A 23961-nucleotide genomic window follows, 5' to 3' on the forward strand; every position below is an offset into this window, starting at 1 on the left:
TAGTTTGTTGAAATAGTGTCATTCTCCTCTGGCCAGACTAAATCAGCAGTTTAAATCTAGGCTAAAGCAGAATCAGATTGTGCAAAGGACTCATCTGGTTCCTGTGGTCTTGTCCCGATGGCCGTCTTGGAGACAGGGTCTTCACTGGGGATCAGTCTCTGGGGCTCATCTAGGTGTCCTGGCTGTAGAGGTCATCTCTTGGTGCTGATCCACCATCTGATCACGGTGACCTCAGAATAAGAAAGAAACTAATATTAGCGTAGATGCCATTCTTTTAACAATGTAACAAGTACATCAGGTGTTTTGGGAAGTGTTCCCGGTTCCGGTTGACCTAATTAATGCAGCCTAACAATCCTTTAACGGATTTGAATTATAGAAATGCGATAGTGTATTATGTGTGAGCCAGGTTAAAGAGATGGGTCTTTAATCTAGATTTAAACTGAAAGAGTGTGTCTGCTTCCCGAACAGTGTTAGGTAGATTGTTCCAGAGTTTGGGCGCTAAATAGGAAAATGATCTCCCGCCCGCAATTGATTTTGATATTCTAGGTATTATCAAATGGCCAGAGTTTTGAGATCACAGTGGACGTGAAGGACTATAATGTGATAAGAGGTCACTCAAATACTGAGGTGCCAAACCATTCAGGGCTTTATAGGTAAATTAGCAAGATCTTAAAATGTAAACCGTGTTTAATAGGGAGCCAGTGCAGTGTTGACAGAACCGGGCTAATGTGGTCATACTTCCTGGTTCTAGTAAGAACTCTAGCTGCTGCATTTTGAACCAGCTGGAGTTTGTTTATTAAACGTGCAGAGCAACCACCCAATAAAGCATTACAATAATCTAGCCTCGAGGTCATGAACGCATGAATTAATGTTTTTGCATTTCACATTGAGAGCATTGGTCGTAATTTAGATATATTTTTAAGATGGAAAAATGCAGTTTTACAAATGCTAGAAACATGTTTCTTGAAGGAAAGATTGCTATCAAAAAGTGCGCTTAGGTTCCTAACTGATGACGAAGAATTTACAGAGCAGCCATCAAGTATTAGACAGTGATCTAGGTTATTACATGCAAAAGTTTTTGGTCCAATAATTAGCACACCTCTTTTTTCAGAATTTAGCAGTAAGAAATTGCTAGTCATCCAGTTTTTGAAATCAACTATACATTCTGTTAGTTTTGCAAATTGGTAAGTTTCATCAGGTCGCGAAGAAATATAGAGCTGGGTATCATCAGCATAACAGTGAATGCTAACACCATGTTTCCTAATGATATCTCCCAAGGGTAACATGTAAAGCGTGAAAAGTAAGAGGCCAAGTACTGAACCTTGAGGTACTCCATACTGCACTTGTGATTGGTATGATACCTCTTCATTTACTGCCACAAATTGATGGCGGTCAGATAAGTACGATTTGAACCATGCCAGTGCACTTCCTCTGAAGCGAATATAATTTTCTAGTCTATTTAAAAGAATGGTGTGGTCGATAGTGTCAAGCGCGGTTCTAAGATCCAGTAGCACTAATAGAGAGATACAACCATGATCAGATGATAAAAGCAGGTCGTTTGTAACTCTGAGAGCAGTCTCAGTACTATGATATGGTCTAAAACCTGACTGGAAATCCTCACATATATATTTTTTTCTCTAAGAAGGAACATAGTTGTGATGATACTACCTTTACTAATATCTTTGACAGAAAAGGTAGATTCGAGATCGGTCTGTAATTAATTCTTTGGGGTCAAGTTGTGGTTTTTTAATGAGAGGCTTAATAACAGCCAGTTTGAAGTTTTTTGGGACATATCCTAATGACGATGAGTTAATAATATTCAGAAGAGGATCTATTACTTCTGGAAGCACCTCTTTTAGGAGCTTAGATGGAACAGGGTCTAAAATACAGGTTGTTGGTTTAGATGATTTAACAAATTTATACAATTCTTAATTTCCAATAGAAGAGAATGAGTGGAATTGTTCCTCAGGGAAATTTATCTCTAATAGTTTCGATCTTGGAAGTAAAGTAGATCATAAAGTCATTACTACTGTGCTGCTGGGTAATGTCTGCACCTGCTGATGTTATATTTTTTGTTAATTTAGCCACTGTATTAAATAAATACTTGGGGTTGTGTTTGTTTTCTACTAAAAAGACGTAAAGTAAGCAGATCTAGCAGTTTTTAATGCTTTTCTGTAGGATGGGTTACTTTCCCGCCAAGCAATACGAAATACCTCTAATTTTGTTTTTCTCCAGCTGCGCTCCATTTTCCGTGCTGCTCTCTTTAGGGCCTGAGTGTCCTCATTATACCACGGTGTTTGACTCTTTTCCTTAATCTTCCTTAAGTGTAAAGGAGCAACCGTATCTAAAGTGCTAGAAAAGAGAGAGTCAGTAGTTTCTGTTACATCATCAAGTTGTTCTGAGCTATTGGATATGCTGAGGAATTGAGATAAGTCAGGAAGATTATTTATAAAGTAGTATTTTGTGGTAGAAGTGATGGTTCTACCATATTTGTAAAAAGGAGTTGGCTTTACAGCTTTAGCTATATGGAATATATTCAAAACTAGATAATGATCTGAGATATCATCGCTCTGCTGCAATATTTCAACGCCACTGACATCAATTCCATATGATAGTACTAAATCTAGAGTATGATTTCGACAATGAGTAGGTCCTGACACGTGTTGTTTAACACCAATGGAGTTTAGAATGTCTATGAATGCTGATCCCAACGAATCGTTTTCATTATCAACATGGATATTAAAATCACCAGCAATTAGGACTTTATCTGCAGCCAGCACTACCTCAGATAGAAAATCAGCAAATTATTTAATAAAGTCTGTATGGTGGCCTGTATACAGTAGCCAGTACAAACATCGCAGGGGATTTATCACTAACACTTGTTTCTTTGGATAACGTTATATGAAGCACCATTACTTTGAACGAATTATACTTGAAACTCGAACCTCTGAGAAATACTGAAAATATTGCTGTTAACTGTAGCAATGCCTGCCCCTTTACCTTTTGGATGCGGTTCATGTTTGTAACTGTAATCTTGGGGTGTAGACTCATTTAAAGTAATGTAGTCATCTGGTTTTAGCCAGGTGTCTGTCAAACAAAGCACATCTAGTTTATGGTCAGTGATCATATCATTTACAAAAAGTGCTTTTGTAGAAAGGGATCTAATATTCAATAAGCCAAGCTTTATAATTTTATCTGTTTTTTATTTGTTGAACATCAATTAAATTGCTACTCTTAATTTGGTTTGGATGTTTTCTGTATTTTATAGTTCGGGGAACAGACACAGTCTCTATAGTGTGATATCTAGGTGAAGGAGTCTCTATGTGCTGAGAATTAACTGACTTCTGTGACGTGAGGCGGCTAGCAGGTCAGGCTACCCTGACCTGGGCCCCAGTTAGTCAAGTACGAACTCTAAGACTGTGTGCCATATTTCTAGAGAGAAGAGCGGCACCACCCCAGGAGGGATGAAGACCATCTCTTTTCAACAGGTCACGTCTGCCCCAAAAATTCTTCCAATTGTCTATGAAACCTATGTTATTCTGTGGGCACCACTTAGACATCCAGCCATTGAGTGACGACAGTCTGCTATGAATCTCATCGCCCCGGTAAGCAGGGAGAGGACCAGAGCATATTACAGTGTCTGACATCGTACATGGTCCAGGGTCACATATGTGTACGGTTACACCCCTAGTAAGTAGTCATAGTAACTTATTCTCTGAACATTATGTCCCAGAGTTAAGTTTACTTCAGAAGTATCCAGCACATTTTGTTTATTTATAAATAAAATAATAATAAAAATGTATTTTGATAATAAAGAAATGGCTCAAAAAATAAATAAATAAACTATAGCCGTATTATCTTTAAGTACAGACTGTTATTGCAGTTTTATTTTGTATTTTTTTAATTATATGTTTAGCATCAAACATCTAATAAAAGGTTTATGTTAATCAACCAAGAGTTTATGTGACAAAGTTAACCCTGCTTTCTGGACTCTCTCTCCCCAAAAGCCTTGCACATTCAAGTATTGCATAGAAAAGGGCAGCGTGGACATTTTGTAAAACTACTGCTTGTGTGTTAAACTATTCTTATTGTATTCATCTTGATTATTAAACACACACATACACACACAAAATAAGTACACACTCCTAGAGCTCAAAACTCTGTCTGTCTGTCATCAGCCTCCTGGAAGGAGATGAGGATGAAGACACAAATACAATCTCTCAAGATGACATTGCAGATGCAGTTGACATCACTTCTGGATCAAAGGTGATAGGTCAACGATTTGTTTTGAACACTCCTGTGCATTATTAGCCTTTCTGGATTTTGTAGAGCTTGAAAATCAATGTTGAAATTAACCAAGTATGTGATATCAATATCCCCTTTCACACCATTAAGAGACCATAAACGGGGCTTTTTCAAAAGAACTGGTAATAATTTCTTACAAATTTCAATTATTAGAAGTTGTCGCATTACCATTAAATTAACAGCATATTGCTGTGTTTGAACAAGGCATGTGATACTATTGTACCATGTCTCATGTTATTAAGAGCAAAAACATGTTCTGTGTAATCAGCCCTTTACGGCTGTTACTCAAATGTTGTCCAATTGGGCAGTAGATGAAAGTAAAGCGCGTCTCATCCAGGCAGGCGAAGAAAATGGTGCAGCATAATTTCCAGCATAATCACAGTGTTCTGATGCTGATGTATAATGGTCTGGAACTGGTAAAAAGATGGTTCACTGTTGCTTGTGTTAGCAGTATAAGTATATGGTGTATTTACCAGAAAAGTCAGCCAGGTAATTTTATGCTAATGTGTGAAAGGGGCTAATAAATTTCACAGATGGAGGATTTCATTGTTCCTTTGGGAATAATATTAGCATTAATATTTTAATAATTGCAAAAAAGCAATATAATTTTTGACCAGTCAATCAGACATTTTTTTGTGTGGGCCTCTATCTAATGTTAAGATGTTTATTGTGTGCTTTCAGGGCATCCAAGATGTAAGTGACTTTAGCGTAACAGTAAATATGATTTTTTAAGAATCATAAGAATTCAGTCATTCAGGTCATTAAATGAATGTTAATATGTAACATCTGTCAAAAAAGATGAGCAAACATATGTAAATGTAGTGTAAAATATTTGATTCGTTTACAGACCTTACCAACTATGAGTTTTTATGTCCTGAAGGAGTCTGTGTGTGATTAATTGTATTTTGCATGTTCCACTCAGTTTTTTTCTTTCTCTCTCCCTACAGTACTTCAACTTGCATCTTTCCCAGTTTGGCCCATATAGGCTTGACTACAGCAGAACTGGACGGTATGTGCTAAAGAATTAAATATTTATTAAAACAGACAATTTTAGTTACGGCATTTACAAATATAGCATTACATTAATATTATAGAAAGCATTTTAACTTTCTGTTTGATAATGGAAACCTTTAGAAATCTAGTGTTAAACATTTTTCAGTGTTCTTGAAAAACTATGTATTTATACAATTAAAAACACAGGTTGGTTATATAATAACTCATTGTTTTTGTCAAATGTTCCTCAAAGCTTAGGAATTTGTTAAAATAGAATATTTATGCTTTTTCATTGAGAGAGAATTTATACTGTCAACATTGTTTATAGTCCACATTTACACATCTTAACCCAATTTGCCCCTTTCATCATCATTGATTTGCTACATAAGAGACATTCTCAATGTATTGTTTGTCTCACTGTACCTTGTGTAATAATATCCTGACAGTTGGTTTTGTTAGCACTTTGTTTGGATTATACTTACTCTTTGCACATTCTGTACACCTTCTGTATTATACATTTTGGAGCCTAGTAATTACACAAAGGCATTTTGAAACCATTATAAATATGTTAACAAAAATTCCTGTGATTATATATTTTTATTAACAGACCTTTTTTTTTTAAATCCAGTATATCACTGTTTTCTTGTGCTTTACCATTTAAGAACCTTGTTCAAAAATCAAAAACATCTCAGGACATTTACATCAGGACACCTTGGGCATCTTAATCCAGACACTGAAAACTCATTATATGCTCATTATAGGGAAAGGTTTATTGAAATCCATTTTAATTGCATTTTCATTGTTTTTATAAAAAAATTACAGATCCATAAAAATGTTTTTGTCTGCAACAGGCATCTACTAGTGGGTGGAAAGAAAGGTCATGTGGCCTGCATCGACTGGCAAACCAAAGACCTCATGTGTGAGATGAATGTCATGGAAACCGTGAATGATGTCAAGTGAGTCCACATTCATTAAGACATATCTTTTGATTTTCTGGCACACATTCTTCACGTTATAGCAGCCATTATCACTGAAACAAAGTCACACTATATTAATCAGTGCAACAGACATTTTAGCATAAAATTAACTAGTGCTGTCAAACGATTAATCATGACTAATCACATCAAAATAAAAGTTTTTGTTTACATACCATATGTATGTGTACTGTGTATATTTATTATGTATATATATAAATACACACACATGCATATATTTCAGAAAAATTTTGTTTATATATTAAATTTATTTATTTATAATATATAGAAAATATATATATTTATAAATTATATGAATAAAAATATAGATATGTAAATACATGTAAATATTTTCTAAATATATACTGTATGTGTGTATTTATATACATAATAAATATACACAGAACACACCTGTATTATGCAAACAAAAACTTATTTTGTATGCGATTAATGTTAATCGTTTGACAGCACTAAAATTAACAAGAACGAACATGAGAATGTATGTTAAAAGATAGAGCACAACTTACTGAAATGCATCATGTCTCATGTAATCAGTCAATCTGTGTTTAACTGCAGAAAGACGTCAGTGAAACAGTTTGTGAAGAATGTCACGCAGCCTTGTATTTACCTAAGAAAAGTCATTCAGTAATAAACACGTTATTCACTTAAGCTTGGGCTACACTTAACAGCTAACTGAAAATTCTTAAACTGGTCTTAATGCACTTAAATAATGTTTCCAGTGATTGGAGCAGATTCTAGTCTTTGGCAGTCAGAGAGGAGCACAAACCTAATGACTAATCACAAATCTAATGGGGTCAGTCCACTACACAACACACTTAACAACTAGTGTGAGTTACAACTGGACACTTTCTGACCAAAAATCACCACTCAAATGTGCAAGATCTTGTACCAAAACAAACATCCATGTCAACAGACAGCTGGCAATGTTTTTTTTTGCTTTGCAATTTGTGCAGAAAAGTCCCATTTTATCAATTACCCGCACTCCCACTACACCGCAGACAAGACAGGTTTTATTTAATTATTGAAACATTTTATTGGATTATTGAATACTCATTATATTTTTACTTTACTCGTTCTTCAGTATTTAATGTATATTTGATTACATCCATCATAAGAACAAGTTTTAATGACTTAAAGTTATTAAAGACTTTAAAGTTTTAATGAAAAAAATGTTTATATTTAAAAAAAAAAAAAAAAGAAAAAGGATTGGAGTAGAAACACTGTTATTACTGTTATTTGCAATTTAAATGTTTGTGTGCAAGTAGTTAATTTTAACCTTTGATATTATATAGTGTACTGACAGATTCCCCTATGAAGTTCACAGCATTTGTACTGAGAAAAATTGACATGATCTGTGCCTGATATAGCCAAATATCCAAATTAAGTCATATCAAATCGAAGATCAGTTGGATCAAATTGCAAGCTCATGAACTGAAAGAAAATCAAATTGTGTATGTTATGATATATTGGTATCAATCAATATTGCAACTTAAACCTGTATAATTTCTGCTTCTGTTACCCACTCTCTGCATGAGAGTGATCAGTGAACTTGAAAAAAAGTTTTATTTATTTTGTCGTCGACAAAAGTTTCAAATAATTTTATTTAGGGTTTTTATTAGGGATGCACCGATACCACTTTTTCCAGTACTCGCCCGATACCGATACTTTCATTTTTGATACTTGCCAATACCGAGTACCGATACCGATATTTTTATTGTATTTTTACATTTTTTAAATATTGGGTAAAGAAAACAAATGAGTATGTAAAATGTTAGTTGATTAACTTCATTTATCAAATAGATACTGTCAAACCAAAATTTATTCAGACACTTCAACATTTCTCACATTTTATTCGCTATACTGTAGTTTAGAAAATGCTAATAAAATATTACAAGAACTCCAAGTTAAACTGTATCAGAACAAATTTAGCTTGATAATACCTTTCAATCAATCAAAATTATTCAGACAGCTGTTGGTATGACAATATTTACACAACTATCAATACTTTGTCGGCCCACCCTTAGCCTTAATGGCAGCCTGTAGTCTCCTGGGCATGCTGTCAACCAGGTTCATGAAAGCCTGAATTTCAATTTATTCCATTACTTGGTCTGAATAATTTTTGGTCTCACTTTTGTATCAATTTTACTGGTAGTCCACTGTATGAAGAATTGTTGGGTATAATTTGTCACAGTTTACTTTATTTTGCTATCCTCAGTTACTTAAATTAACTATAGTGTCCTGCACCCACTAGTAAAAAAAAAATAATAATAATTATATCTGGTCTCTAAATAATTTTTGGTTTGACTGTATATCCTTCGGTTATTTTTCACACTTAATTATGCCCATTAAAATGTAATTTACAATTTTTTGTTACTTTCACTGTTAATTTTTTATTTATTTATTTGCTCTATGGTACATCATCTTAAATAGCATTAGAGCTGCTCCATTGCAGCGGCTCAGTGCTGTAACCACGCTTTTTACTGTAATTATGCAGGGAACCACTCGTTATAAATCAATCATTTTCAGATATAGAATCTTTTTTTTTTTTCATCTGAAACATTTAGATTTCAAAGCCATATAATTGCAGAAACACGCATGAAGCAAGGAAAACACGCACAGCGCGCGCACTTATGTGTACCGGAGCAGATGAAAGGGACAAGTACAGAACAGCCTAGCGCATTTCACACAGGCTGATAGTTTCACTTGTGTTTCACTCGTGTTCAATGCTTAAGGTTAAAAATAAATGATGTTTAAAGTGAATGAATGCCCCTATATGTTGTCATATATTTACGATTTAGTTTTAATTTAAATGATGTGTGCTGAGCGAACATCAATAAAGATCACACCACAGAAGTGCGCGCGCGCTCTCTCTATCTCTCTCTCCCTACTGTTAAGTAACTTGTGCATTGTTTTACTTACTCGTTTTTGACATTTCCGACCGAAGTACAAACTTTCCAGTGATATCTGTGAGAAAGGGATATTCACTCGACAAGCTCGCGCATCTGCGCTGCCGCGCGCTGGATCCACTCAGCGTGTTTTGCTTATCAGCTTGCTCACATCAGCTATACAGGCATTAATACTGAATGTTTAACATTATATTCATTGCATGTACATTTTTAGACATCCTTAATCTCTAATAAATACATTCTGCTGTCTGTTTTTCTGTTGTTGGTGTTTCTTTGTCTGAATATGGCACTGATCACATGCGTGGTATCGGCGTTTAGTATCGGGGCATTTTAACGAGTACGAGTACATGAGCTCAGTATCGACCCGATACCAGTATCGGTATCGGTGCATCCCTAGTTTTTATCACAATACCTTCCTGTCCTTCACCCCTGTGCTTTAGTAATCAGTAACTGTCTCATTCTGGTCTTATTTAAAACTCACTCTGCACTCTTCGTTCTACCTGCAGGTGGCTTCATACAGAGGCCATGTTTGCTGTGGCACAGAAGAGATGGCTCTATATCTATGACTCTAAAGGTGTGGAGCTCCATTGTGTGAAGAAATTCAATGACGTCTTAAGAATGCAGTTTCTGCCCTACCACTTCCTACTCGCCACAGCGGTGCGTCAGCAAGTGCTTTTGGCAAAAACTTTGAACAATAGTAACTGATATAGTACTGGGGAGTAGCTGTGTCAGTGTAGAAAAGAGTGGCTTCTTCTAGTCATGTTCATCATAACACCTCGCCCTGTAATTAAGTAACTTCTGCAGCAGAAGCAGTACTGTACATATACAACAACAACAACAAAAAATGAAATTTACTCAACCAATGATCTGATTGACTTCAATGTTGGCATGCAGTGTCTTTGTCTGAATTATCATATTATCATAATCAATTATGGAATGTATCTTGAGAAACATGGCTTTTGACTGTGAAATGTCAAAAAAGGAATGAAAAAAACTCTCCAAAGAGTGAACTGTCCTTTGGCATTTTTAATTGGATTGACAAATGGGGGAAAAAAAAGAATGAAACAACCAAGAAAAGCAATTGACAAATGCTTTTTTTTTTTTTTTTAATGTGTCCTTGAAAAATATTTATTAATTCACTATTCTGTTTTAGAGCATAAACTGATTAGGTAATTTAAAAAGTGATTAATTTCCATTTTTATGGTTTGAATGATTGAATTTATTGTTACTTATTCAACCTTTTCATGGTGACACATGAAAAGCCCAAGTGTTTGTGCATGAAAACGTAATTACTTTCCCAATTGTATCTCAGGTTTAATAGGTTTTCCATATGCCAATTATAATTTCACCTTTCAGAGTGCCACAGGGTTTCTGCAATATCTGGATGTATCGGTTGGTAAAGAGGTCGCAGCCATCTGCACAAAAATGGGACGGCTAGACGTGATGGCACAGAATCCCCATAATGCAGTAATTCACCTGGGCCACCCAAATGGCACCATTAGTCTGTGGTCGCCCAACCAGAGAGAGCCACTTGCAAAGATGTTGTGTCATCGGGGTGCTGTTCGTTCCTTGACAGTGGATAAAACTGGCACGTGAGTATCAAAAAGTACTTGGGGGGGGGGATTCACTTCAGTACCTGATTTAAAGAATTAGACCATCAGTCTCAAAGGGATGTTACAGTAGAGCTGACGGAGGACTAACCCCACCCACCATTAATCCTTACGTCACTGAGTCTGTAAAATCTTCAATCATCAATCCCGGCTCAAGTTTGGCAATTTTTCAGAACAAACAAAAAATCCCAGTGTAAACATTACTTAAAAAAAACGAGACATTAATTAAGTTTTATTATACGTACTTTCAGATGAAGATTGTTGTTGGTAGTTATGTGATTTGGGCTTTGGCTCTTCAGCATGTTTAAATAAATTGTTTTCAGGTGACTAATGACATCAAAACTAGGGCTGCATGATATTGGAAAAGACTGACATTTTATATTTAGATTTTCTGAGATTATTGCAATATGACTGAATACAAGAATTTTCACCAGATTGAATATCTTTATTTGGATATAATGACTCATTCTCGACTTAGTAGGTGATTGTTTTGGGAAGTGCATTTACATAGAAAGTTAAATAAATACATACATACAAAAGGTTTTTACTTGTCCTGTCAAAAATTTCACTGGCCCAGCCACAAGAAAAAAAAGAAAAGAAGTTTCCATCAATATATGCAAATTCTTAGACATGAACAAACCATGATATAATTTAACCCTCAGAATGAGTCTTCAATGAAGCTATGAGACTAATTAAATGCACCATTTAGCTACAATTTGGAGGTATTACTTGTGTTTCTTGTGTTGGGGATTCCCTTCTGTGGTTTGTTGATTCACGGATGGTCTGATCACGTTTGGAGTGACGTCTTGGTGGGAAGTCACAATGGACATAGATTAATTAGATGCAGAACGTTGTTGAAGTTTGAGGTGGGCAAAGACAAAGTTGGAGATGCAGCTTTGCAGCAAATCTTAACATAGAAAACAAGACTCTTGTTGGAAAAAAAACAAGAAAGTGAGATGAGTAGTTAGATGGCTTGCTTATTCATGTTGCTGGATTAGACTTCTCCACTCAAGATTCGCTGGCTGCGAGTTTTTGAGCTCTGCTGTTGGACACATCCCTAATGGGTTCCTAACTAAGTACACATTGTTTTAGCTTGGGGTGTTATGCTTCTCCTCCATGGTTCCTAGTTTTCCTGGTAGTTATGCTCTTGCATAATACAACTTAGACATGACTTCTATAATGAGAGTATGATACAATTCATCAAGAATAGATTGATATCAACAATTGAGAAATAATTTATAATTCACACCCATACCAAACATCACGTATATGTATTTTATGCTATACATTCATCCATATGTGCCAAAAAGTAATAAAAACATAAACGTTACATTCTAAAACAAACAAAAAAATACAGGTAAGGATATAACTGTAAAATGCAAGTTGTTCACTGGGTAAAACATTTCTTTAAGGCTTTAAAAAGCACCTGTGAAAGCACCAGACAAGCAATACGTGTTAAACTATATGCTAATGAGTTTGTTTGAAATGCTTCATACATTTGTATGTTTAGGACAACTTGTGTTGTGCACTTTTCCTGCAGCAGCTCATTCTGTGTCATCTGCTCTGTTTTGTCCATATGCATTCTTCACTACTGTAAAGTGACTCTCAGATGGTTTCAGTTTCAAATTTATCAGTTATTTTATTTATTTATTTATTTATTTTTTTGATTGTTAAATTTGTTGCAGTCCTAGATCATACTTTACATTCCCTTTATTTATACCAGTAAAATATTTTGATTATTGCAGTTACATGGTGACGTCGGGTCTGGACAGGAAGATAAAGGTGTATGATATCAGAGCTTTTAAACCTCTTCACTCCTGTTTCCAACCTGCTGGAGCCTCTTGCTTATCTCTAAGCCAGAGAGGACTACTCAGTGCTGCTACTGGAGATATTGTACAGGTAATGTACACACACCCAAGTAAAATTTTCTGGATAAATATTTGTTGTTGTTGCATGCAAAGAGCATAGTCCTAACACAACCCTTTAAAGGGAGAGGGGTCTGGCTGCAGACCGTGGGCGAGTGGAGCTCCACTCGCTAACAGGAAATACGTCACCTCCACACATAAATAATTCAAAATGGCGTCGCTGTGAGTTCTTCAAACTTTAACTCAGGTAATTTTATCTTATCATTGCTACAATGGCGAACTGACGCTGTCGTAACGTTCAGTGCAAGCAGAACGCACAGGGTTTGGATGAAATTACGCACAAATGGATGAATGAACACGATGGAATTAGACATTTCTAGCGAGCAATGTTGAACTAATGCCTATTAACTGGGAGCAGTTTAGTGTTGGGGATAGGTGAATGCTACTCTCAGATCAAATGCAGTGGCATTAATTAATATTAGCATCAATAAGTCTAAGTGTTTCATTTTCCTTGTAGATGTTGGCCCTTCGTATCATTGTGGGCAGCATTGTGCAACACTTACTGCCATCAGCAATCTATATTTTAGTGGGACCTATGTGAGTTCTGTGTAGTACAGAAGAAAGTAAGTCAGCTGTCTTTCTGTAGGGGAAAAATATCTTTATTATGGACCTCCACATCCCCCCAACATGGCTCCCACCCTTGAATTGTGACCCTTTAGACAGTCTTCCTGTAAGGACCTACCCATTTGTACAGCAATAAATAAACTGATTTGAATTGGCAACATAATATGCTTTCTTTAAGGTCGACTCCACAGAGAAAGATGCACTTATATTCCCACTGTGGACACAAGGGCATTTTTTGCTATGTGTAAGTGATGCATGCATTCTAAGAAAGTTTGTCAAGCTAGACCGTTGATGTTAAAAAGAAGCATACGAAGATTCCTTTTTGCAACACTAATTGGAATATTCCACTTGACAAGTTATCTCATTGCCAAGACTATTCTCATAGGTGATGCTGCCACTCAAAAGAGGAATACTGTTCCTCGATTCACTGTATGCACAGCGGGAACAAGGCTTTGGCCACAAGCCCTACCGAGACATCTTGAGGTTACAACAGGATGATCTATTTTGGCAGTCATGTTCCCCTGACTTTTCAATGCTGCTTAGGAAAACTGCACAGATATAGAACCTCCTCACGTTCAGAGGATGTAAGCATTGTTGGCATTTCATGTTCAACCAAACACTGAATGTTCTGCATTGTTTGTGTTCCCCAGCTGAATCATACTCTGTGTATTTAAATTGTAAATATTCCTCGTAACGCTGTCTTGATTTTTATCAGGGCTGTTACACAACAGCTCATTCCTGGGCCATGGGAAGAACAGTCAGGCTTGGATGTTGAGGTAATATTCATTTACAGTACAATGAAAATGTACAAGAACAACATGTATAAGGTTGACCATCATTGTAAATTCTTCAAAATGGGTGTTCTTTCTTCAAACAGGGACTACCCCTACAACATTTTGGGATTGACTGTGGAGTATTCATGGTTATGGTGAGTTGCCAAGCTCATTTTCAGGATGTTTATTGATGTCCACACAACATCCATTGTGTCCACACCATGTCCATTATGCCCATTAACGCTATTACTGAGCACCTCATTTTTATTAATCTTTGTGAATTTTTGCTCATACACAGACATGGCAAAATATCAGCCTTTATGCTTTTATATTATGTCTGGTACATAACTATGGAGGCAGCATTTGATTTCACCATTGTAAGTGAAGTCTTAGTGTTAACATAAAAATGTTTAATGTTAATTGTTTTGAATTACCTTACAACTGTTCTTATGTTCAGGATGACATGCCATATCAGATGGCTGCTCTGCAATCTTACTCTCTTCCATTTCCAACATGAAACTTTTGACAGTTAAAGATGTTCATTTATTGTCTGAATTGTGACTTAATGTTCTGTCATAACTGTGTTTTGATTCTGAACAGGTGTAGTGAATTGGAAAATATATTCAAAGAGACATAATGAAATGTACAGAAAGCCGTACACCATCTCTAGGTGCAGTCGCCTACAGTGCAGCCAGCTTTACAAAGACTGTGGGGATGGCTACCAGGGAAATGGACAACGGGGAGTGCTTTTGGGGTTTTACTCCTCAGTTGACCACCTTGGCTACTGTAGCTGGGATTGCTTTACAGACGATGGAGGTCTTGGAACAGGCAAAGAGTGAAAGAGTGTGTATATGCGCGCACACAGTGTGTCTTTACTGTAACAATTTTGGTTACTTGCAATTCATGTTTTCAATATAGTGTAAGATGTTGTTTTTTTTGTTTTTTTTACTCCATTAAAATTGTTAAATTGTGGAAATTAGTCATTATTTTACTATTTGATTTGTTCAAGTTAATTTCATTTGTATAGCACATATACAACAGGCTGACCAACATGCTTTACAGATTATACCACATACACAGAAAAACAGACCAGACAAAATTTAATATAACAACAACAAAAAAAATGTATATATATTTAAAAAAAAGAAGGTATATGTTGTTATTTAGCTTAAAATACAAATGTTTCATTTAATGTTCACTGCTAAATATCACACAGTGTTTACTTTCTAAAATGTATGGAATGTTACATTGGTAGTTGAAATATGTATAGTTAAAAAATAAACATGAACAAAAGGCAGAGGACCTCAAAATGTGTATTTTAAACCTACTTCTATGGTTTTATGTCTGTAGTGCAAATTGCTGGGGCAAAAAAATAATAAAGAGAGCGCTGTCGTGTCATAAACCGTAAAAGCTTAGTTTATTATTATTAATGCCAAGATAAAAGTACAGAAAATATCAACATTATGTACAAAGAGGTGACATTATATGCAAAGCACCATTTATACATGTGTATAACAATTAATAAATAGCGAGTGGAGGTGACGTATTTCCGCTCTTGAGTGGAGCTCCACTCGCCCTTGCCCGGACCAACATGGCGGACGCGTCGCGAGTGGAGGTGACGTATTTCGGCGAGTGGAGGTGACGTATTTCCGCTCTTGAGTGGAGCTCCACTCACCTTTGCCCGGACCAACATGGCGGACGCGTCGCGAGTGGAGGTGACGTATTTCCGCTCTTGAGTGGAGCTCCACTCGCCCTATGTCTGCAGCTAGACCCTATTGTTTAAAGGAGCATGAAATGGACAATCAAAATGTTCTCTATATATACACAAAAAAGAGGTTACTCTACAGTAAAAATATACTGCAAGTTTCAGAACTCAAAACTAACTCTGCAGTGTAAAATTCTACCTGCATCTCCAAAAACTTTGCATAGCCTTTCTAAAAATCTGATTTTTTAAATTAGAAATGTCCTCTGAGACAAGACAGGTAAGTACATTTATTTTCAATCTTACAATGTGTTTGTAATAAACATCAAACCAGCATTTAATGCTTTTAGGACACCTAGCGTATCATTGTTTGAGTGTTGTTAATACAAAAGATGCTGCTTGTACTCAGGCTGCTTGTACTCTGATTGTAATATGACAAATAATACTTTTAAAACTATATACCTTATATTAAGCAAGCAAAAGCAAAAGCACTGCCACTCAAAAGTTTGGGATCAGTAAGATTTTTAATGTTATTTTAAGTTGGAAAAATATTTCACAAAATAAAAAAAAAATTCTGTATATCAAATAGATACAGCCTTGAGCAGAAGAAACTTTTTTTTTTAAACGTTAAAACTCTTACTGATCCCAAACTTTTGACGGCAGTTTGTATGTATGTGTGTGTATATACAGGTACATTTAAAAAAATAAAAAGGAATATCATGAAAAAGGTCAATAGTTTTTGTCACTAGTTTTTCAGAAAGTGAAACCCATATATTATATAGATTCATTACACAGAGTGAAATATTTCAAGGCTTTATTTCTTGAAATTTTGATGATTATGGCTTACAGATAATGAAATCCCAAAATTCAGTGTCTCGGAAAATTAGAATTTTACATAAGATCAATAAAAAAAGGATATTTTAAACAGAAAAGGATATTTTAAACAGAAATGTCAGGCTTCTGAAAAGTATGTTCATTTCTATGCACTCAGTACTTGGTTGGGCCTCCTTTTGCATGAATTACTGCATCAATGCAGCGTGGCATGGAGGTGATCAGTTTGTGGCACTGCTGAGGTGGTATGGAAGCCCAGGTTGCTTTGATAGCGGCCTTCAGGTCATCTGCATTGTTGGGTCTGTTGGGTGTCTCATCTTCCTCTTGACAATACTCCATAGATTCTCTATGGGGTTCAGGTCAGGCGAGTTTGCTGGCCAATCAAGCACAGTAACACCATGGTCATTGAACCAGCTTTTGGTACCTTTTGACAGTGTGGGCAGGTGCCAAGTCCTGCTGGAAAATGAAATCGGCACCTTTTCCTACACAAATTCTTCCTTCCAGTGAACTTTGCATTCAATATGCTTTGATACAGCACTCTGTAAACAGCCACACCTTTCAGTAATGACCCTCTTTGTGGAGGGCGTCAATGTTCGTCTTCTGGATCATTGCCAAGTCAGCAGTCTTATTACAAGAAAAAATACTTTTTCATGATATTCTAATCTTTTTGAGATGTACCTATATATATGTATATATATGTGTGTGTGTGTGTATATGTTTGATGTTTGAAATGTTATATAGAGATAATTTGAAAGGGACAAAGAAACGGCATAAAGTACATCACATGTATGCTTTCTCTCCTGAAGATGCATACGAGTTGCTGTTAAGAATACTTAGACGTTTCGTACACGGCAATGGAATATTGTAATATTACGATATTGTTAGAGTTACAATAACTATTATTCCAATAACAGAGCTGTATGTTTGTATCTATAGGTTTATCAGAACGTTTTGGGAAGCAGTGCTGTCTCCAAACCCTATATGGCTCACCGCCTTCAAGGGCAAATTTGGGGTCTTGCGTACTGCCCCTTTGAAGATGTTCTGGGAATTGGACATGGAGAGGGCTTCACCAGCATGATTGTACCAGGTAAGACGGGAATACATGTTCGCACAAAGGACATGTTTACTCCTTCGTACCAGGAGTCTAAATATAGTCAGTTGTGTTTCATGGATGATGGACAAATAAGCTCAGTTCCAAAACCCAGTGAGGTACCTGCATATACTGTTCACACTGCCAGTGAAACACTGCAACAAATATGATCCCATTTGTTTTCAATAGATACAAACGACATTGGCCATTGCTGTCAGGATGTAGGCGAGTCCAATGACATGACAAATGTTTAACTTTCAGGATTTAAGTCTGTAAAGCATGTGTGATCCATCAGATAATCACGGTTTCTGTTTGCCTTGAATTGCAGCAGAAAGTCAAAAATTCATAAAGTAAGGGCACTAAATGTTGCATGCACTGCTAAAAATGTATGTCTTTCTCAGTACTTTTCTTGATTTCCAATACAAACATTTAAACATCCTTAAATCAAAATACATTTACTTCAGATGCAAAATGATATGAAGTCTTGTTTTCTGAGGAACTGGACAAAATTAAGTGATTTTGTTTTAAAGATGAACAAACGTGTCAAATACTTGTTCTTTTTTTTTTTTCTTTATCAATTTCACTGAAAGCAAGACTTCCTTCTTAAAGCAGCAGTCTGTAACTCTTTTTTGGTAAAAAATTATCAGAAATCAGCCAGTGTTCAAAACTATCGCCTTACTTTAGCCCAATTCTTATAATAATGTTTTCTAATTTGAGTGGTACTGGTAGGAATTTGCAGGAAATTTGATCATGCCGCTGCGTCATTACGTCACGTCTGTAAACAGACAAGTTGTCCCGGCTAGTAGACTATATCGCATGTGAGGATGCTGCATGTGGTGGATCGTTTATAGCCTTTTCTCACAGCAGCTGGAATAATTCAATTTATCATTTTGATGGAGGATTGTAATCCAGAAAGGATTATGTGGGTCAATATCACAATAGAGTGCCTTTCAAACTTTTTGACTATTCTACTCTCATTCAAATTTAATGAGTAGTGCATGTGACATAGCAAAATAACACGCATCCTCTAAATCTAGAAAATGAATCTAAAGAGCCAAGTAAAGCTTTTAAGAATATAAAAACTTAGCCTAATATAAAACATCCTTTCATAGTCATTTTTATGTTTCATGGCAAATGAATAACCTAGGTGGGATTACACAAGATTTGACAAGAACACTTTTATTTTATTTTATTTTTTTTTCAATGTAATCAGAAGGTACATTAAAAGTTGTTTCCATATTCTGGTGTTTGTGAGCAGAGCTATTCAAGTCTTTAAAGCTTTCAAGCTATTTTTTTAACTAATTAATGTAATGAAGAGATGTATTGGAAGTGTTATTTTCAAACTTTGAAGTGTTGCTAATGCAACTCATTGTCTGCTCCTTAGACATTATTTATATATTGTGTTCAATTTTATTTATTCCTTAAATTTGCCAGAGAAAAAATGCAGTGTACATACTGGCACACACAACACACATAATGTGCATCACCATGGAAGTAGTGAATGAAAGTCTGTTTTTAGTATATCTGTTTCTTTCAGTATATTACAGAGCTGCGGGGTTGAATGTCACCAAAAATGTACAGGTCACAGTTCTGCTATAACTGAAAAAAGAGAGAAAAATCCCTGCTTTTTTGTGTCTCTCCAGGTGCAGGGGAACCCAATTTTGATGCTCTTGATGCAAACCCGTACCGCAGCCATAAACAGAGACAGGAGTGGGAGGTCAAGGCTCTGCTGGAGAAGGTGCAGCCTGAGCTGATAGGTTTGGACCCAGGACAGCTGAGTAAAGTAGACCAGGCCAGCTTTGAGCAGAGGCACAAGGAACGAGTTGAAGCATTGGTAAGTTTACTGTTGTGAAGGAAAAAAAATTTAAAAAACGTGCTACAATTATTACCATCCTTAAAAATTCTTAAAGAGTAAAAATCTAGCTGAGGTATAATCCCAAAGTGTTAGTTCACCCAAAGATGAAAATTAGCCCATGTTTTACTTTCCCTCAAAGCATTCTTGGTGTATATGACTTTCTTCTTTCTGATGAATCCAATCAGAGTAATTATTACAATTTTTCCTTGCTCTTTGTTTCAAAAGGCCAAAAGTAATCAAATAAAGCGCACGCATCTGTAATAAAACGTGCCTCATACGGCTTCGGGGGTGAATAAAGGTCTCCTGTAGCGAATCGATGTGTTTTTGTAAGAAAAATATCCATATTTAAAATGTTAGAAATACTTTTTTCTCACTTCTGCTGACTGTCATACGTGCAAGCCGTTCCGGCAGATGACGTATGCATTGCGTAAGCGCTGGTGATTCGTGACGAATGCAGAAGCGCAGAGCAGAGACAGCAAAACAAAATGCCGGTAACGAATTAGAAGCACAAAATGAGGAATTGTAAAGAAGAATGTCGGAGGATTTCGATATAAACTGAGGAGACTGGTTTTCCTTTGCTAAAGTAAGGAAACTTTGCTTCCTTTGCTCCTGTAAACAAACTCGCGAGACTAGCATACACCATCTGCCGGAACGGCTTGCACGTATGACAGTCAGCAGAAGTGAGAAAAAAGTATTTATAACATTTTAAATATGGATATTTTTCTTACAAAAACACATCGATTCACTACAGGAGACCTTTATTCACCCTCCGAAGCCGTATGAGGCATGTTTTATTACGGATGCACGCGCTTTATTTGATTACTTTTGGACTGTTGAAAAAAACACCCGCTTACTCCCATGCAAACGGTATGAAGAGCAAGGAAAAATTTTAATATAACTCCAATTGGAATCATCTGAAAGAAGACAGTCATACACCTAGGATGCTTTGAGGGAAAGTAAAACATGGGCTAATTCTCATTTTTGGGTGAATTAACCCTTTAAGTGACAAGCCATAACTTCCTGTTTTACTGGGTTATAAATATGAGTTGAAAAACAGGCCAAATTGCTATAGTCACCCATTGCTATGAGAGACCAGACTATGTATGTATATGTGTGTGTGTGTGTGTGTATGTATGTATATATATGGATGCACGATATTGGATTTTTGCCGATATTTTTCAACTCATTTTGGCCGATAACAATATATTTCAGTTTGTTTGGAAACAACAAGTCACGTGCTATTACTGTTTACTCTATCACACACCGGATGCGTCATTCTATACATGCTTTCACAGATTAAATGCAGCGATCCAAAACAGTCAATCTAATCGTCATTCAGACTTTGCTTCAAGAATGAGCCTCTTCTAACATTATCTAATTGCACTGCTGACGTGATCTAATCACTAGCACACCCTGAGCACATGTGAGTCAATGCATATTCTTCTTGTCGGCAAGACATATTTTTCATATCGGGCCGATGGCGATATTTACATTTAAAGCCATTATCGGCCGATTCCGATATCAGTCCGATAATATCGTGCATCCATATATATATATATATATATATATATATATATATATATATATAGATGCTGTCAAAATTAGTGCGTTAACGCAGGCATTTTTATTCAGTTGACGTTGATCTAAACCATGGGTTCTCAACTCTGGCTCTCGAGGTCCACTTTCCTGTGGAGTTTTAGCTCCAAACCCTAATCAGACACACCTGAACAAACAAATCAAGTTCTTCAGGATTTTGAGAAAGTTTCAGGCAGGTGAGTTTGATCAAGGTTGGAGCTAAACTCTGCAGGAAAGATGATCTCAAGGGCCAGAGTTAGGAACCTCTTAGGCTGTATCCGAAATCGTCCCCTATACCCTCATTCACTATTCCCTGCATTAGCCCACTCATACAGTTCACTTGAAGGAGTGAATGAAAACGAGTGAGTGAATTCGGACGCTGAGTGCACCGGAAGGACTGCCACTTTTGCATAGTTTGCTTGCTGTTAAATAATCATTTGAAACGGGCAGCTCCAATAGTAAGATTGAAGGATTTATCTTGAACTCTGTCACGGAAATTATGTATAAACCCTAATAGTCAATTTACAATTAATTTGTACCTGTGTTGTATTACGCCGTGGACGAGCGCTTCTAAAATCAATGAATGGATGATTCAGCTGCGGGCGCCATCTTCTGGTGAGACGCGGGAATTCACTCGGCGTTCGACTCTCACAGTGCATTCTGGGGATTCTCTAGCCGTTGAGTGTACATCGGTTGTACACTCGTATTTGCGGTGCATTGTGGGATTGAATGAGTGCACTCGAGAACATCCACTATGGTTTCGAACACCACTTAAAATGGCTGTCTCCTCAAATAGTGCACTATTTGAGGGTGTAGGGGGCGTTTTCGGATACAGCCTTAGTCTTAACCTCAGATGTCACGCTCACGGACCGCTGGCTAAACGTCTGATGCATATGGCACACAAAAGTGGAAACACTTCAGGAGTTTCGAAGTAGTCATCAGATTGGTTGAATTATACAGGATTTCGTGGAGACGTGTGTCGCATTCTTTAACATTCCTCCTGGAAACAAAGATGCCGTCACGCCAAACACCCTCACGAAAGAAGAAAGCCGTCGTGTTTACAACTGTGATGACGAGTGCTTGTCAGGATCAACTAAACACTGAATTTTCTAAAGTATGTGTCAAATATTTAAAGTTTGCGGCATAGAATCTTTAAAATACGTCCAAGAGTTTTACACTCTGTACAAGAGTCTGTTATTGTGGCGACATTTCCACGCCCCGAAACGTGACGCTGAATGAAATTATGTTGGTCAAATGGCCTCATGGGCGGGCCCTGGCCAATAAAACCTGCCATGAATTCCAGACCTTCAGTTGTCAGTCTGAAGGTCTGGCTACCCGAGACTAGAAACCTCTAGTCTCGGGTAGCCTGAACCTCTGCTCTAAACTATGGAGGGTATGCACGTGACGTCACTGTCAGCTGGAGTGAGTGGGGTCAGAACAGAGACGGAACACACAAAACACATTTAAGGGGCCGCTTACACGACAAAGATTTCAGCCAAAAACGGGATACTTTTTATGCATTTTGCCTGTTCGTTTACACAACAACGGCGTTTTGGAGACTGAAAACGCATAATTTTGAAAACTGGTTTCAAAGTGGATGTTTTTGAAAACGCCACATTATCATTTCCATGTAAGCACCCAATATGGGAATCTTTGAAAATGGTGACGACATGTGCGTGCGTCGTACGTGTTCGGTATGTAGACATGTACAGTACGTGTCGATTTTAAAGGCAAGCGCGAACAAACATATGGCACACAACAATGGCAGAGTACATGGTAGTGTTGTTGCTGCTCAAGAGTTTGCTAAAGCTGCTATCGCTATGAATGAGGAGTAGAGCAACAGTCGGTGTGGTGATTTTAGTGACGGAACTCCCGCCCACAAAGAGCTAATCGTCACTACCCTACAGGTACTGTTTACTAACAAAGTGACAGCGGCAACTACTATATATAACGTTACTATAAGGTTACAATTGACAACAGACCCCAAACTTAACTTAAATTGAATTACTATCTATTTATAAATAGGGCTGGGTATCGAGTTCGATACTTTTTAGGCACCGACCGAATTGCCTCGATACCACCGAGTATCGAAAAACGTCTTGTTGTTCGGTACCAAATTTCGATACCTAAGGGGTTAATCTCATCACCGTCAGTGAGCCAATAATCCTGCAGCACTAGGTGTGTTTGACTACAAACGGCGACGTGCTGATTGATCAGTGTTTGACCTCCGCAAATGCGTTTCGAAAGCGCACGGAGCAGTCTGCTCTCTATATCTGCTCTCTATCTCTATATCAGACTGAAGCGCGCGTGACGCTCGCGGTGATTTCAGCGTCTGCCGTCTCACTAAATGGGGACATGAACAACATCTCCAGACCTGCTCTGAGACTCACTTCATGAGCATTTTACCGTTTGATTCGAGGAAAACTAGCGTCATATCATATACACACAGAACTGTAAAGGTATTCCAGGCAACCCGTCAAAATAAAAGTTTGGTTTAACTCGGAAGACACTGTGGCAGAAATATATTAATATTGTTCAGCAGACAGTACATACTGCTACTACTAGGCTACTGTTAAAATTATTAAAACTTTATTTTTTTTTTAGTAATGATCACACAACAGTTATTCCATGTTTTAATTTTAATAGTAACCCCCCTTTGTTTGCCAAAATAAATAAACTTTGATTTTCAATAATTTAAAGATAAATTAAATTAATGTTTTATGTCTTCATTTGAAAACCAGATACAGAACACAGAATTTCTGAGGAAAAATAAAACATTTCATTAGGCTATTTTAAGAATAAATTTAAATAAACCTAGTTGTTTTTATGCATTCAAA

General features: G+C 36.8%; 1 protein-coding gene across 1 annotated transcript in view; it reads left to right on the forward strand.

Moving 5' to 3' along the window:
* Positions 1 to 23961, forward strand: part of LOC306848843 (WD repeat-containing protein 46-like) — a gene marked incomplete at its 5' end in the record, with an annotated part of 36722 nt that overhangs the window by 8492 nt on the left and 4269 nt on the right. The window contains 8 exons of the mRNA XM_079383593.1: positions 4179 to 4266; positions 5253 to 5314; positions 6150 to 6254; positions 9706 to 9856; positions 10556 to 10791; positions 12555 to 12708; positions 17541 to 17691; positions 19338 to 19528. Of these exons, the coding sequence (XP_079239719.1) occupies positions 4179 to 4266; positions 5253 to 5314; positions 6150 to 6254; positions 9706 to 9856; positions 10556 to 10791; positions 12555 to 12708; positions 17541 to 17691; positions 19338 to 19528 (1138 nt within the window). The remainder of the gene's footprint in view (positions 1 to 4178; positions 4267 to 5252; positions 5315 to 6149; positions 6255 to 9705; positions 9857 to 10555; positions 10792 to 12554; positions 12709 to 17540; positions 17692 to 19337; positions 19529 to 23961) is intronic.

Source organism: Barbus barbus (genome assembly GCF_936440315.1).
Source record: "Barbus barbus genome assembly, chromosome: 29".
Classification (NCBI taxonomy): domain Eukaryota; kingdom Metazoa; phylum Chordata; class Actinopteri; order Cypriniformes; family Cyprinidae; genus Barbus; species Barbus barbus.